At 42.1% G+C, this 16,976-nt stretch overlaps 1 protein-coding gene across 4 annotated transcripts in view; it reads right to left on the minus strand.

Annotated features, from left to right (window-relative positions):
* The window catches only part of LOC109481150 (protein lin-28 homolog A-like), a 31,212-nt gene extending 14,625 nt beyond the window's left edge, over positions 1-16,587 (minus strand). Inside the window, exons 1-2 of one of the 4 annotated variants that reach the window (XM_019783652.1) lie at positions 16,512-16,587; positions 14,173-14,300 (exon numbers count right to left, since the gene is read on the minus strand). In XM_019783652.1, the coding sequence (XP_019639211.1) occupies positions 14,173-14,300; positions 16,512-16,545 (162 nt within the window). In that variant the 5' untranslated portion in view covers positions 16,546-16,587. Of the gene's footprint in view, positions 1-1,308; positions 2,336-14,172; positions 14,301-14,418; positions 14,825-14,893; positions 15,071-16,511 lie in introns of those variants that run through there. The other 3 variants (XM_019783653.1, XM_019783651.1, XM_019783654.1) reach the window with 3 other exon arrangements.
* Positions 16,588-16,976: the final 389 nt, after the last annotated feature.

Here is a 16,976-nt window from a genome sequence, read left to right on the forward strand (position 1 = left end):
CATGTAAGTTACTTGATGATGATGAAGTTAGTTAGTAAGACTTGTAGTGTGTATACCATTTTTATGCTCTACCCAGAGAGCAAACATTTAAAAACACTTAGTGGAAGTAAACCGCTTAGATGCACGTGCTGATAAACCATTGTGAATTTTCGTTTGACGTACTTTGTTTGAACGGTTGGACTCCTCTGTGCATCAAACCTTAAAGGATTTTTGGTAAAACTGGTAGCTTCACTACAAAGATCTTCTGTGAAGTGTATTTAAAACACCAATTTAGATGCCAAAAAAAAAATCTCAAACACTTAAATCTATATATAAAGGAGATGAAGCTAGCTCGATAGTATACCATCCATTGTGATAGGCCATTTTTAGTGTATGGCAAATGCTTCTTTTCTGTCTCATCTTGGCTTAAACACCTTGTTGCAAAGATGCAAAAAGAGGATGTAAACAAAACGTATATTGACATGTCATCATTTAAAAGAGGAGAAATGTCCTGTATAGCTATATGAAAGTTTGAAAGGAAAACCAATGTCAAGTAGATCTACAATTGTTTTCAAAAGATCTAAATGTGAGAAATACATTTTCAATAGACATTCGAACACCAATATAATGCAGTGTACACCAAGAGCTAATCTCCTGTCTTTTTACTTTTAGTGAAGCACACATTCCTCATAATACAAGAGAGAAGCCAACAGATCAGCTAAAACCTAAAATGTAGCAACTAAGCCCCTTCATGGAGCCACACACTAAAACCTAAGTACACAATTCTGTTGGGAACCCATCTTTTGTAGACATCTTTCTCTTGGCCACTAATAATTACTCATGACTCGTGATTTTCATCTTTCCTAAAGTATGATACCACAAAGTCAAAGATGAACTCCAAAAACCAAAAATTTTAATACAAGTTCACAATTTATTGATGAGAAATGTGCTGTTTCTGACAAATTGTTTCCTTTACATTTCAGAAGATTTCCATGGAAGGATGACTGTGTGTGGAGGACGTTCTACAAAGATGGGAGTGATTCTGCGATAACCCTGCAATCTGTGATAACCTGGGTTGTATTTGCTTTGCTAACACCTGCATTCTACTTCACTGGGGCAAAAGCAATCAAAGGGCTGAGCTGGAGAGGAACCGTTGGGGACAATCTTATCACTGGAGCTGGTTATGCTGAGCTGCAAGAGGATTGACCACTGTTGTTGGACAACAAGCTAAACCTTCACCAAATACTCTGAAAGCGGAAAACGGCTCTCTGTATGGCCCCGCTACTGGTCACACTGATTTTCCAAGATCCTCTGTTGACCTGTACTGACCTGTAGTGACCAGCTTGCCAGCCCAGTGGCACTGGCTGCTTGTTGGCAGAAGATCTGGTTACATCTGTTGTGTTGTTTCAACTCCAGTAAGAGGGGGATCAGGAGTGTTTTGGCCATGCCATTGAACAAAGACCGTTCAACTACTCTTTCGCGATAGCGTAAGAGATAGAAGTTCAATTCCAGAAGGAACGGTATGTCCACTAAAAGGAGTTGATGAATGCAGAGAAAGGCCAAGCCACGCTGACCTCCAGGGTCGTGTCAACAATACCCATAAATACAGGGGTCATGGGAGTCGGCTTGAGCTCCGCTGATCCCCAGCCTTGTACAATGACCAAACTGCATAGAGGCACAACATGCCCACACAGTTCTTCACCCGAGATATGCTAGGGACTGGTCAGTGTGAGAAAATGGCCTCGACGTGTACAAGTACAGCCCTTCTGGCTTGTCCAGTTCTTGACCACGGCTTGTTTTGATAGCTACTGGACTGTCTGAAAATGGCCAGGAGCTCAGAAAGTTTGTATCCCCTACACATTTGCTTTAGAGATACAGGACAAGCTGGACTGAAGTTAGTGAAGAGGCCCTACAGATTGAACAGAGCTCTGTCAACAAAAAGGCGGAGCCAACTGTCCTTGGATCCTGTGGCACCAGGCAGAAATAGGGGGAGGACAAAGGTCACCAACTGACCAGCATCCAAAACATGTGCTTATCCAGTAACTCCCTGTGGGCCAAACTGGTCTGACAAGGAGAGGAATATTTTTCAGGTTTGACCACATTCCTGGGCCTGTTTGAGGTGTGAGCTGCGCCCATAGGTACAATCATTTGGCTGTTGATTAATAGAACGCAACACTGTTTACACTCAGAGAACGGAGCTGGATTGGATGTGGGGTAACTGAAGTAAACTGAAGCTGTCTTTACCTAAAACAGTATAACACTGAACATACAACACACACATCCCCACCACCTACCTACAGCGATGCATTGTAGAAAAACACAAAACCAAAGGCACTTACTTCAATACATCATAAAAACTTGTATAGTATCGAAGCAAAGCTTAGCCATTTCTCCATTGAGTGTTATAGTTAGGTCATATTTTCTGTACTGTTTTTAGATTCTATTTATTGCTTTGCTTTTAGTGTTGTATAGAATACTAGTAATATGTTTTGTCGGCTATGGTGCTCAACACCAGCAATTGCTGCCTGGTGCTCCATGTTGATTGTATTGTGTTGTTGCAATTTGAATAAAGAACGAAAGCAATTTTATTGTGTGTTTTGAAGATGAGCCTATCAAATGAAGCCTATTTATGGCCCAAAGCAAACTGTAAGTGTGCAAACTCTTTCTTTGATGTTTGCCTTTTATTCATCTACTACTAGCTAGATTTGCAGTCAGTTGGCAAAAGTGTAGTACAGGTACCATGTTCAAAAATGTTATAACTTTCGGTTGTTTTTTTAAAGCAGTATTTAGTAAGCAGTATTTTGACCCATGGAATTTCCTGCAACTGGTGGATTATCTTCAGCAGAATGATACACAGCATTAATGTAATGATTATGTTACATAGTATGATACACTTCTGCAAAAGCTAATAAAACAGCAGTTTTGCACATGAATCAAGCTGGTAACTCCTAGTATTACTGCATTATGTGAGTATGGTGCCTGTTACGGTATACTTTTGCTAATACTGTACATTTCTCAGACAGTTTGAATGATACACAGTAAGAAATTGTCATGATGTATAGTGAATCAATTCTTGTAACAGAAAAATACAAATCTTTTGAAGTTGTGTTGATTTTTGGTTGATAGTGACTTTTGTACCAGGAGATTATCCAAAATCCTGCATTTCCCATACTAATCTGCCTTTTATACACCTTTCTGGGCAGGAAGAAAGGATAAGATTAGTAGTGATGTGCCATCGGATCAATGGTTGTTAGATTTTGATTTTTGAATTAGAAGAAGACTGTTGTACTGAATAAAATCCACAAAAAAACTACAAGCTACCACTATATATACAGCAATAACTTAACCATGGAGGAAAAGAGGTACTGTACATCATGTTTAGTAGTCAACAGCTATTTCACAGATTTTAGGCATGGTATTTCCAAATCCCTGTTTACACAAATCATATCTTTTGACCAAAAGCTTTGTAAATGCTTCGGAACATGTTCTGTTAACAGGCGTTTGTCTAATGACCAATATGGATCTGCTGTGCTCATGGATACAAGACCTCACCAAGATGACATTAGCTACAGAAGCTACTACTTCTGTCCATTCTAATAACAATTTCCATAGAATCCTTGGCTGCTGAAGATGTTGTTCGCAGAAAAATTGTTCCAGAAATGCTCCAGTGAGAGTTTATTTATATACATGACAGAAGTAGGTCATCACCAAATGCTGAAGCTTGTGACATTTACAGCTAAAGTGCCTTATGCAAGTGAAAGTGCGTCAGTAGCTGAGCTCTTTGTATGAACGAAAACTACCATGTCAGCAACCTAAGCCATTGCTTGTCAAGTATTCTCTTCAGCCACAATGTCTGAAATGATTTCATGCACAAGTCCTCACATTTTTACGGCAGAAATCATTTTAGATGGTATACCTGAAAAACAGATTTTTGCCTTTACAATGCAACACACAGTCACAATGTGATATTGGCCCAACTTTAATTCATTATACACAGAAAAGATTTGAGATAGAAACACCAAGAAAACATTGCAGGTATGTAAGTATTTTTGTGTGCTTAAGAAATGTCCATTTAGAACTTGAATCTCAGTTACGTGTCTTGTAAGGCTTATGTAACTCACCAAGATGTCAAAGAAGAGCCTCAAGAGGAAGGTTTTGAAAGCAGTATTGATGTTTTGGCTGCTTCAGGTAAAAAAAAACACTTGCCACATCCTAGTGTAGATCATGACAGTTTTTCTTTCTCTTTTTTTTAGAAGAATCTAACGTCTGTTTTGGTAAGGAACACTCACACTCAATATCTAGTTTATATTCTGTTACCAGTATTCCTTGTCTTGCAAAGGTTAAATGTCAACAGCACCAAGTTGTCAACATTTTTCAAAAACCTGCAAGCCCACCCAAACAAAATTTCAAGAAAGTGCATGGCTCTATTGTAGTTTTTCGATTTGCACATAGTTTTGTAAAAACACAGCTAAATGTGGAGACACTGGGCTATTTTTGGCTTGCATCAAAGGCCCCATATAGAAAAAATATTATTTGTGAACTATTTATAACAACCAAATGCCATGGCACACGTTGCAAAAGAGAGGCTTCCTATTCCAAATTTCTCGACTGCTGATATTTTCATTGCAAGGAATGTGCATTAAAATTCCTTACCTATTTGCAAGGACAAGGACCCAGAATTACTTCCAGAAAGGTTGACTTGGATGCAATGGATACTTCTATCTCCTACCTTCTGTTCATAGAATTTCAAAGCGGTTATATGGATACTTCTATCTCCTACCTTCTGTTCATAGAATTTCAAAGCGGCTATACCTTCTACTTTTCAAAGGCGTCCGTGTTTTCTTTGCAGTTACCTGTACAATCTGGAGTTTGCTGATGCTATCTCTGTTTCCTCTTTATTTGCTAGTGGACTTCACAAAAGAGCGGAGATTTGTGTACTAGTAGATGTGTTTCAAATAATGGGTTTGAGTTAACACTTTGGTGGATGATACTGCAGTAATATAGCTTAGTATCAAGCATGACATTTAATAGGTTAAGAGTACAGTAACATAGATAAGGGACTGTCTTCAAAATGGGTCTAATTTTCAGCCACTGAGGCCTGTCCTCCTTGTGATCTTGGAACTGGAAACTACCGGTAGTTCAAGTCATGGCTGTACAGTTAGGTGCATGTTTTTTTCTTGTTTTGAGTTATCCAGAGCATGTACTTTTAATTTTGTTGCCATTAAAAGAGCATGACATCAAAAACAACTCGGAGGCAAATCGGAGCAATGTTTTGAATGGAAGGCTTTTTGGCAAACCTGCCTTCCTGTGTTCAAACAGTTTCTGACAGTTTCAGATACAACTACAAGAAAGAGGAAGCCATGTTGGAGCTTTGGGAAGCATGTTTTGAATGATCCCTTTTTCTTGCATCTGCAGTTCACTTCTAAACTTTATAGCTAACATTTTCTTTCATTAATGTAAATATGAAACATTTAACAACCAAAGACTGGCAAAATGTAAGTTCAGTGTGTTCTATAAAGCTTCAATGATCAATCTCAGTCATGTCCATACAGGTTGTGTTGGCTTATACATTTGTACTTACATCTTTTTCCATGCAGTGCTCTGTATAGTGACTAGGTGACAACAAGGTAATGTCTGCTGTATGAATGTGTGGTTGATGCTTCAAGTCAATTTTACATGCAGCACTTTAATTTCAACATATTTCAAACACTTGTTATACACAATGGTTCACATTTTTGCTGCAAAGATTCAAGATAATGTTGTGTCCATTCAACATGTGCCTCCAGGTGACAACTAAAATGTCATGCTCCTGTAGCAAAAATATCTCTTTGCTCATCTACCTGGCAATAAAGGCAACATCCCGACACACAATCATTTCCAATGAAACATATATATTACACTTCTAAAGAAAACCATCATGTAGCAATTAGCACTGAAAAACAATATGGCATGTAGTAGAAAATTCAATACAATGTACAGATTTTTTCTTACAATTTGACTTTTTCAAGATATTTGCATGATTTCTATTTCTAGCCTATGTATAAGTGGTGAAGCGAGGTTTCAGCACAATCTACATCAAACCGTGAAAATCACACATCTATCCTTACACCAAATTCACTGACAACAACACCACAACACACACACATGCCAATTACTCCTCACATGGTTCAGTACTTGGAATCAAACATATACCTTTCACAACATTTCAACACAACAAAGACAAATTCTTGAAACAGTACATCTGTAAGCCCTTTTTTATAAGTTATAACAAGAAAGCCTTTCCCATTTGCGTTAACACAAGTCACATAGGGCTATACCTTTCTGACTAGATCTACAAATGTTATGTGATATTTTGGTGTCAACCTGTTCCCACGTGCTCTCAATATAAGGGTAAATCCACCTTCAAATACCTTTACATAACAAAACAGTGACGGATTATACACTGTACTAGCAACTACTGTTATGCCTAGGAAGGGGGAGTTGACAGTATCTTAAAATAAGTAAAGTAAAACAAAACTGTATTCAATTGTAGTAAGAAATTACACATGTACACTTGTAGCTGAAATGAGTAGAATAGAGTAGAGTAAATAAATGCTATTTGATGTTCAAGGCCTTTAGTTTCAATAAGACATTCATTCATGTATAGACCAATATAGACTTTATAATCATGTCCAACTCCTATATGTACCTACATAGGTCAATTTCTTTTTTTCAAAATTAGGACTGTATCATTCATACACGACAATACAGTGACTCAAATACTAATATTTTCTATTTCTGTAGGACTGTTGTTTCATTGTTGTTGGTTGCCACACCTTCTTGTACAGTGTGTCACAAGCAAAGAAGCTCCAAATGACATGGTTGCAAGAGCTGGGATTGTTTCTGGATTAAAAGGGAACCTGGGAAGGTGGTGACTTTTGGCACGATAGTGTAAGTGGTAGTACTTATTCTAAGTCTTATGAATGTTGATCTGTTCTAAAAGAAGTGCTACACTTAAAGGTCAAGTACAACCGAAGAACAGATGGAAATATTCCCCAAATGTCTGATACTGGTAAGTTACCAAAACTTTTTAGATCAAAGACAAAAAAGGTCTGGATTAAGCAGGAAAAGTACAGAAGACAAGTATGCAACAAGGTATGATAAACTATGTTGTACATACTTCATGTTACAGAGAAAGGTCCTCTCCTATCCTATAATGCACACTTGGCAAAGGGGTCGCTCAAGTTTGTCATGAATATCTGGCAAAGTCCGGCATCTTAATCTTGTAAGCATTCACATTCTCAAACAGAAAGGGTTTCCAAACAAGTGGCAGAAGTGGGCAAACACTGGACGGAATGGTGGAAAAGTAACAACAACATGCAGGATTACCAATCCATGCGCAAAACAAGGTAGCAACGTATCCAACTGGTAGCTGCGTAGTAGGTTTTTCAACACTTAGCCAGGCTGAGGCAACCCAACATTGACCCCAACAAACGTGGCATAGATATTACACTGGGCTAAACTAAACTGGCCCCTGGTGAAATCTTCACCGAATTATTCAAATCCACTGAGGTTACCAAGCCTAACCTGTTACATATTCATCCCAAATTCCCTTTTCATGTGTGTAGTAATTCTACTTATTGCCAAACTACAAGCAAAAAACCCAACATATAGATCTTTTTCTGGGATCATTATGCTTCAGAAGAAAGATTCTCACAGAAGTATATGTGCATCAGATGTAACTGTGACCAGTCTTCCACAAACATGTGTAGATAACGAAAAATGGGTGTGGCCTTCTCGTACAAGACCTATCAACCCATATACAGATAAAAATTCACCAGTATTTAATAAAAGCCTCCAATTATGGGGAAAGGATATACTATGACCTCCATTGACCTAATTAGAGATCCTATATCCTCTATTTCATCCTGGAATTTTCACTGCTATTTGATTATGGTAGTACCCATTAATCAGAGAAAGGTACGACAGGATTCCAACCATTACAGAGTGCCAGAGGTGAGCGTTGTGTGTTGTGTAGGTAGCACGCGGGTGACACTCGCCTTTATCCTCCTCAAACACTTCCCAATCCACTAACAACAGAGACAACTCTTTGCTGCTGTATTTTCCTTGCATAATTTTGCATGTGGGCTACTTTTGCAAAGGCAGGTCGCAGAAAAAATGAAGCAAATGTTCCTAAAATCTTGACAACTTCTTGACAACCAATTTCTAAACATGGCCTGCAACTTATTTGACTCAAAACAGCAACACAGAGGCAAAATTAGAGGGAAAACTGTTTACGTTTACAGCAGGCTGTGTTTTCCAAGGCATGGATGCAATTATTCCTGATACGACCTGGGTGTATTTTCTTACAGTCCAGCCAAACATGCCCTGTCAAAGTGGAATAGTAAGGAAACAGTACAAGGAGGGCTGCGGACTGGGGTGAACCCTCGCTGAAAGAGGCATGTTGTCTGCCTGTACTTGACCTTGCAGCCGTGGTGAAACAATTATGATACTTGTGAGGTTTTTATGCTGTGTCCTCCCATGACATGTCAGGGTCTGTGTGCCCCCATGTCGGTCTGGTCAGGTCACACCAGGGCATATATTCACCAGAACACTGACAGGTCAAAATGGGGACCCTACTGACACAGCACTCTCCTCTGGATAGTACAGGAAGAAAACAACTACAAGACACAATCCTCCTCTACCCTACACACACACACACACACACCACTTCTGAAGCAACTCTTAGTAAGTCCTCCTCTTATAGTTGTAAACTTTCTGCAAGATTTTTCCATAGAAAATTGTGTTTTTCTTTTTTTCTTATATTTCTAGAAAGATTTCTATTTGAGAGATTACCACAGTTACACTTACAGCATCTTCAACCACGAATGAAGACAACATAATGATACTGAGAAAAAGAGCCTATACTTCACACAGATGCAAGATACATAGTATTATGAATGTTGCTTTCTGGAAAAACAAAGAATTTGTTTATTTAGTAATATCTTTAACCTGTGTGTGAGAGGTATTTTCAACATGGTATACTAAACTTGAAATATCTACTTTATTCCACATGTACATCTTGGCTCTGAATCTTTCCAACAATGTCGAGGCTATTTCTAGCTGGTTAGTAGCCAATAATAGGACAGATAGCAAATAAACCTTGTCATTAACTTATTACCTCATCTTGGATTGGCTGTCCCACAGTCCATATCAGTGATAGAAAAAAACAAAACAAAATCTCAAAACAAAATCTCGTCATCTTTGAAGATATCTAGTTTAAGCTGGGTCCAAAATGAAAAAAAAAAGGATAAACTGAAAAGTCAATTGCTCTCACCCTCTCCCAACAGTGGTTCTTCGTTGTAGGTGTCACAAACTCAAGGTGGGTTCAAGGGCGTACTTTAAGCAAGGTGGGCTAGGTCATGCATGCGACACCCACCCACGTTTTGCTAGTAAACAATCCAGAGGTCCTAAAAAATACAGAATCATCTGCAAAACACAATTGTACGATACAGGCCTTATTGAGCTACAGAACAGGAGATCCAGGATTGGACAACACTGGCCTTTCATTTGAATATTGGGTGGTTTGACCCTTGCATAGGGCAGCCACAACTTGCAGGGGTCAGTGCACAAACGGTCATGTTTTTCTGACCAGTCTGCACTGGACAGTCATCTAGCCTAACCCTTTGTAACTATTAGTGTCAAAGCTTACTGATATACAAAATTCTGTATGAAAAAACAAGCTTGTCAAACATATAAGTACAGACTAAAGCAAAATCTTTGACTAGGTGATGACAATTTGACTAGGAAGAAACTATAGAATCCCAGTTTAGACCTGTCTTTATTCATTGTATATTCTCTATTATGCACAACAAGAAATAAAATGCTCTTTGCTCTAGATATTGCACTATAAACTAAATTTTCATTCCCAGTGGTTCAGTCTTCAAAAGTGTGAGACCAGCTACATTTTGAAAGATGCATCTTAAACAAGAAAGTGCTGTTTTCTTGTTTGTTTTGTTCTTACTGACTGAAAACATTTTCACTACTCAAGTTCACTTTCTGTCCCTAACTTTCACAAATGTAACTTAACTTGCAGAGGGATATGTTAAATAGATTTGTATGTGAGTGTGAAAGAAAACTTCAAGTGTCAGTAAAAGATACCACAGAAAGACACTTCAACCCTCTGAGTGGATATTACTGACAACAAAATCATACAATACACCTACAGATAACTAAAATGAGATTCCTCAACTGTTTTTCCCAGTGAATCTTCCATCTAACCACTACTTGAAATATTGTCCTCTTATCTTTTGCAATTGTAGCTCAAAATATGGAATTCTGAGGCTTAGTTGTTTCCAGGAGTTTCAGTAATTAGTTAGCAGTAACAATGAAACCATGTCATTCATTTAGACATAAAAATTACAGTTATAAGAAACAGGATTGACCTCAAGTTTTATACTGAACCATTTCTGAGGAAACACCAGGGATGTTTCATCTTATGAATCCTCCTTGGAATGACCAAATCAGTTTGGATGAAAACAACTAATTTGAACTTCACAAAGTGTGAACAACTTTGAAAAGAACGAAACAGTTAGGATAGTACAAGTAGAGTTGTTGACAAGATATGTCAGTGTTTTGGAACGACATGCCAAGCCTTGTTATCTTATATCAGGTAACGCTCAAAAATATAGCTCCAAATCGCTTAGAGATCCTTTAGTTGATTCCTTACCACATACCACATACCATAAGTTTCTCCCAGTAAACAAAACAACAAAGAGTTTTAAAAACACTTCAATGAGCTGATCTCGAAAATAAATAGTTATACCTGCACAGCTCAGAAACCAAAGCATTTTCACACGAGAGAGTATTTAGAAAGCGTTTAACTTTAAGTTTTTCGGAACAGTGCCTGCCCTAGAGTGTGTCTTACATATTATAGCTGTTTTGAGTGAACATCTAGTACTTTCTTGTGCAGTTTCTACATGTGTGTGGGTGGTTTGTGTTTGTGTATGAGTGGGTGTATGACAAAGATGAAATGTTTGAACACTTGAAAGATGCACAAAACATAAAGAAACCTTATAGTTAGTCTATGAAAGAAAGAGGACCCATTCATTCAAACTCTGGTTAGAAAACAGAACTAGGGTGAAGTTACCAAAGTATGGTAAGTTTCTGTTTGTTGACAAACCCTCATTCAAATACATTAGTGAAATTTTTCATAGTTACAATTTTGTTTCGTAGCCAACAATACTAGGTGCTTTACCCTAGCTTAATACCCAAATCTCTTGCTAAAAATGTATCAATATTCTGTGTATATGTGGATCAAAATATCGGCTTTAGAAACGATGCCTATCTCTTGTATGCAATTGGTAAGGTTTAGGTTTAAGGTTACACTGCTTCATTGTAAACAACGTGCAAGCAAATATACGCTTCAAGGTAGAATTTAGCTGAAAACCTCCTCACTTTAGATCAGGTTTATTGTATTTTTCGTCAGCGTTCTAAGAGCAAATCTTCGCGACTAAAACAATGGTAGCCTTTCTGTGGCCAGCCTCCGATCTGTTTGGCCGTATTGAGTCGGTGCGTTTACACAAGTCATCATATACTTGACGGCAATTTTTATCCCCCTTCTTTACTACCGCTCGGTAAATGACTGTGCAAAGCACCCAACCGGCGACTGCAAAGATCGTTAGCACGTGTGAATATTTGAGGAGTTCGTCTCTCACCACTTTCTGGGTACGCTGGCTGTATATACAAGCCACGGTGCTTGTCGGAAAGCGAGTTTTCGTCGTGCGAGGTTCGACTACGCCCGTTGTACGAATCCAGTTTTTTCTCAGTTCGCACTTGGCCAGTGCTCGTCGACGCCACCCATGAGGATTCTAATCGACAGATTTAAACTTTACAGACAAAAATCTACAATATAAAACGCTTTGACTGCCCGTATCCTAGGAAGTTTACACTTTCTGGGCGAATAGAAAGGCCGGTGTGGTCAAGCATTATCGCTAAAACTCGGTGTTGTCGACAACGTATTTCCTCTCGCGTCTGGGAATTGGGCGCGCGTCCCGACCAAACGCGCGGGGAGTGTGTGTGTATTCCACCGTTTATTCCCTCCCAATACACACGTACACAGTCTTGCTAATCCCGCCATCAGACCTATTGAATCACAGACAATCCATGAAAATTATGCACGACTAGAATCCGGGAGAATGTCTTCCTGTACACGGAGTGGTTTGCTAGGTGTGGGGTCCGACAGCGGCTACATTCCTCCGCGCCATACTGAGCTCATTGTCGTCGGCCTTTTGATCTGACTTACGAATAGACCACGCTTTCATCCCGAAAAAAATGGCGTCCGAATCACGGAATATCCTCAACTTTCCTACACACAAAACAGGCAATAAATGGTCTTATAACGTGTTCAAAACACGGGGTGACACTGCTAACGTGACGTTTTTGCGGAGAAGTTGAAGTCAGCGGTTTTTCTAGGAGCGTTCGGTACACACTGCGTCCCGCGCCTGGCGAGGGCTCCGCTGTCAATGCGGGGACAAACACTCCAGCCCCTTGATACGGTCGGGCCCTGTGGCCTTCACTTCCAGCTGCATTTGCGGCCAAGTCCCTGACCGAATTCTCAGGACAAGTTCCTAGCGTTACGCCTTAAAAGCCGGGCCGCCAATCTGTGCATTTCTGTCGGGGGAGACTTAAAACAGCAGCCGAAAACACGACACGGCAAGTTCCATATTACGTCCCCCGCCTCCAAGGTCGCCGTTTTTTTTCTACCACGTTACACCATTCTCTCAACACCTCCCGTATCGGTACGGTTAGGACAGGAACCGCCCATTCAACATTCCCGTTACAAAAACCCCAACCGAACCTGAAGAGCAAGCAAACGAGCTCTGACGGGGTAGTTCGTAAAAACACACACGCTGAACGACCTTTCGTAAAAAAAAAAAATCTTTCTCTTCGGTCCACGCCCTAACTTTGTTCTTCGCACACATCTCGAAAGATCGCAGATCAAAGCTCTCTGAGATACATAATTTTCCCAGGTACAGATCGGACATGGTCTAAAAACGGAGATAGAAATTTTGGAGGTAATAAATACAGCGGGACCTTGAAATGTCAACAGAGTGCTAGGTTCACCGATAGGGCAGCACTGGACCATCCATATGTGAAACCTCTGCTTCCGCGGGAGCGCAGGGCTAGCTCGGGCCAATGGCGACCCTACGGCAGGGGTAAACCCTATCTCCCGACTTCTGTCACAACAAAGGCAAAGGGCTTGAATACTAAGGTGTCACTTAAGGATTTTACAAAACTTTCAACGCTTTTGTATCCACAAGGCAGTGTTACAGAACATAATCTTGGCATCTTTGTGCCGGACGAGGTCAAATGAAACGGTTAACCTGTATGTGCGGACGGGGTTACTGCAGTGCACTGTGACCACGCCGCTTGTTTTTCTCACAACTCTCCGGACAATGTGATCACCAATGACCAAGCCAAAATACTCTCCAAGACAAACTTCAAGACCTACAAACTCTGGAAGAAGCTCTGTTCTACACCACCAAAACTAGTACACAAGAAAGTGCAATGCCCGCTTATCAACGGCAGATCTAAGTCCTATTCCCTATTCAGTTGAAGAATGGAAGTAAAAATACCAACGACTGTCAACAATTCAGGGATGGAATCCTCTTGCCTTGTAATCCCCAAGGTTTTCTCCTTATTGTCATGATAAACACTTCTGAGAGACAACTATCTATTCCACTGTGTCTTTGTTCTTCTTTTTACATCCAGTGTTCTCTTGTGTGTCCAAGTCATCTCAACGTTTATAAAGCTTTAAAACACTTAAACATACAACTAAATTCATGCAAGAAGTAATATAAATTCTTCTATAAAAGCAGAAAGACAATGCCAATGATATTCTAATTGTAGAGATAATACAGGTTTTACATATGAAGAGAAAGTATAGGATTAAAACTTTTAAATAAAAATGGCAATATTCTCTGTATATAAAAGTCACATGGATTTAACATTTTATTTCTAGAAGTACACTGATACTGTACTCGTGTAAAAGTTCATATTTGCAGATATTTGTATACATCTATACGCATGTGTTATAATGTCGGAAGTACCGCTATACGGAGTGTCGACATGTGCAGGACGGCGTATCTAAAGTGCTGTATACGCGTATATACAAATATAGATGTATGTGAAGGGCAGAGGCGGGCTCCTTACTTGGTACACGAAGATGTCGTCGCCGCCCCCGTCGGGAGTGATGAAGCCGAAGCCCTTGGACACATCGAACCATTTGCACACGCCCGTGCCGCTGTACTCTGGACCCTCCTCGGGGACGTCGGCTCCCCCTGGAGAGGGAGGAAGAGCAGGGGAAGATGAGTGCGGGGGGCACATGGGGCGGTCAGCGCGCGGGACAGGGCACAAAGGGGTCGGCGGCGAGGTCTTCACGCCACCGCAGCAGCTTACCCTTACAGCACGACGGACGAACTACCGTCCGCGATCGCCAACGAACATGGCGGCCTCCTGGTAATTTGGACAGGTCCCGTGGAAAGATCGCGGTCTCTACGCGCTGTGCCTGGTCACTACGGGACGGCAAGCTGACCACAAGGGGCCGGGCTGTCAGAGGACGGCGTGGGCAGCCGTCACAGGGCGCGGGGGCAACTGACCACGCCGATCCGACCCCGTCCTTCGTGGGCACTGCCAGAACTGTTGCACAGAGTAGTACAGTTCTACTACAGATACAGAAGTTGTAGCGAGTACGGGGGTCCTCCCCGGTAGTAAGGGTTACGACTGTGGTAGTACGACAGTGCTGGTGGGCGGTACGTCCACACACACGCACGCTGTGGCGGTTAGGCATGGCCGCGATATGCCACAGGCTTCATCTTCAATTTTAGAAGTGACTTTAGACCGGGGAAGCGATGGGAAAAGTGCGTAGGTTAACCTGAGGCCATGATGGCGTGCTGTACAGTGGCTGCGCTGGGTGGCTTGACCGGGGCCCTCTCCGCTTTATGTCGCACGATGTCCTCAGTCGGCACACCGGTGGTCTACTCCTCTCGACCCGAAGGAACGCTGGTACACTTCCCACTCTCTCTCTGTTTTGTGCTTCTACACGTGACGTACAATTACATGGCTCTTTGCCACTAATTACACATACCAATCAGCAGCCGCCCTGGCAACAGCCAATGGCGTGGCTCTGCTACCTGTCATTGAGAATAAAATTGATTATCCAAATCAAATTCAAACCGTCGATAGGACGGGGATTTCACTGACCCCAAACGGGTAATCCGACAAGAAAACACGGCGTGCTATGCGAGTGTGCTTGTGTGTGTGTGCTGTTTCCGTGTGGAGTGTGTATAGAAGCAGGGAAGCCCTCACGCTCGGAGCGCAGAGTCGCCGGTGAAACGCTAATTCGTTTTGCGAATGTACGATATCGTGGAAAAAGTTCAAAGGTCAAACGGAGCGGAGGCGGTTGGATTACCCCCTCGCCGTGCAAACAAACTTCACCCCAGTGACAAGCGGAATGCGCTTTCCTTTACTTTCATTCTTTTTTCGCGAGTTTGTTTTTTTCCTCGAAAACGCGAGGCGACGACTGTAGTACTTGTAACCGTTTTTTGCGTCTTTCACGGTCACCTCACCCCCCCCCCCCCTCCCGAGGGTGCCCTCGCACCCGCCCCTTTCTTTGATTCGGCCGAAATGGGCTCGCTGTGGTGGCGCCGGTAGGTCTACCTTCGGCCCTTTCAGCAGTGGTCAGGGATTCCTCGCTGGGACAAAATTGATGTTCGCTTTGGAACGAGGATGGCGCGGCCTCCCGGGCACCAGTTCGTGACCCGTGCTCGTATTACCGCGCTCCGACCTTCCACCGACATCGCCTGCGTTTATTTTTCCTTCCGTGGCGACTTTCCCCTTGTGAGGACCATCTTGTGCCGCCGTGTCGCACACAGGACCCGCCGCGACCTCTGCCGACCCACGCCCGTCCCCCCGCGGCGCGGATGACCCATTGTATGAGTTGATTTGTGAGAGCTGGACACACCACCGCCCTGTGGCTTAGCGTGTGGTCTGTTTGTCCGCTGCCCCACACAATGACCAACACGCCGCAGTTTTGGCGGGAACTCTCCTAAAAAAAGCACGCCTCAAAACCTGTGCAAAACCATCGCAAAAAGTGTACAACAACACACCATGTCAGTATAGTACGTGTACGTTCTCAACATATGTCAACAAACCCAAAAGGGCAATGTACGAAGTTTTTCCACGAACATAAATGGTGAGAGACTCTGTGAGCGAGAGAGAGAGAGATTAGGACATGTACGGTTGACTTCCGGTCATCTGACCAAACAAAACCACGTGAGCGCAGGCTGAGAACGGAAGTGATTGCTTACAAGGTTATCGCGAGGAAAACGCGTTTTTGTTTTCCTAGCTGTAAAGATGTGTGCGCTACATCTTACGTCGTCCTGACTCGTAAACACGGGTACAAGACTACCTCAAGTTGCCGCGCTCTACTCTACATATGCACCTGTAGGTGTCACACCTGAGAAATCTACCTGCACGTTGTCTTCACTTACCTGTGGTGTCATGTGGACCGAGTGCCTCGGCCATACGGTGTTGCCGCGTGTGCGTGTGTGAGTGTTTTACGTGCCTTCAGAGAGTCCCACATACGCCACACACTATGGCGGTTTATAAATGCAACCTGTTGGCTTGGCGCCAAAAAATCATGGCGGGCGGCTGAGTCACTGACAGAAAAAAATCGTTCAATCTCCCAGCGCCTTCAGCTGACGTTTCCATGCGCGCGGAAAGGGATTTTTGCATGATTCAGTCGTCAATATTTTATGACAATAGTGTAATGGACAATGGTTGGACATCCGGGGCGTACCCTTTTCTTTCACACGGGGTTTCCTGGAACTGGGGCAGCCCACCTTTTGACCCGCACAAAAACCTTTCTGCGAACAACCTACAAGACCGGAGTATTACATAAGAACCGCGCGAAATGTAGGGACCGGCCACTTGTCGTCCAGGGGCGGTAAAAAAAC

The sequence above is a fragment of the Branchiostoma belcheri genome, unplaced genomic scaffold, assembly GCF_001625305.1.
Source record: "Branchiostoma belcheri isolate BF01 breed outbred unplaced genomic scaffold, Haploidv18h27 scaffold54, whole genome shotgun sequence".
In the NCBI taxonomy this organism is placed as follows: domain Eukaryota; kingdom Metazoa; phylum Chordata; class Leptocardii; order Amphioxiformes; family Branchiostomatidae; genus Branchiostoma; species Branchiostoma belcheri.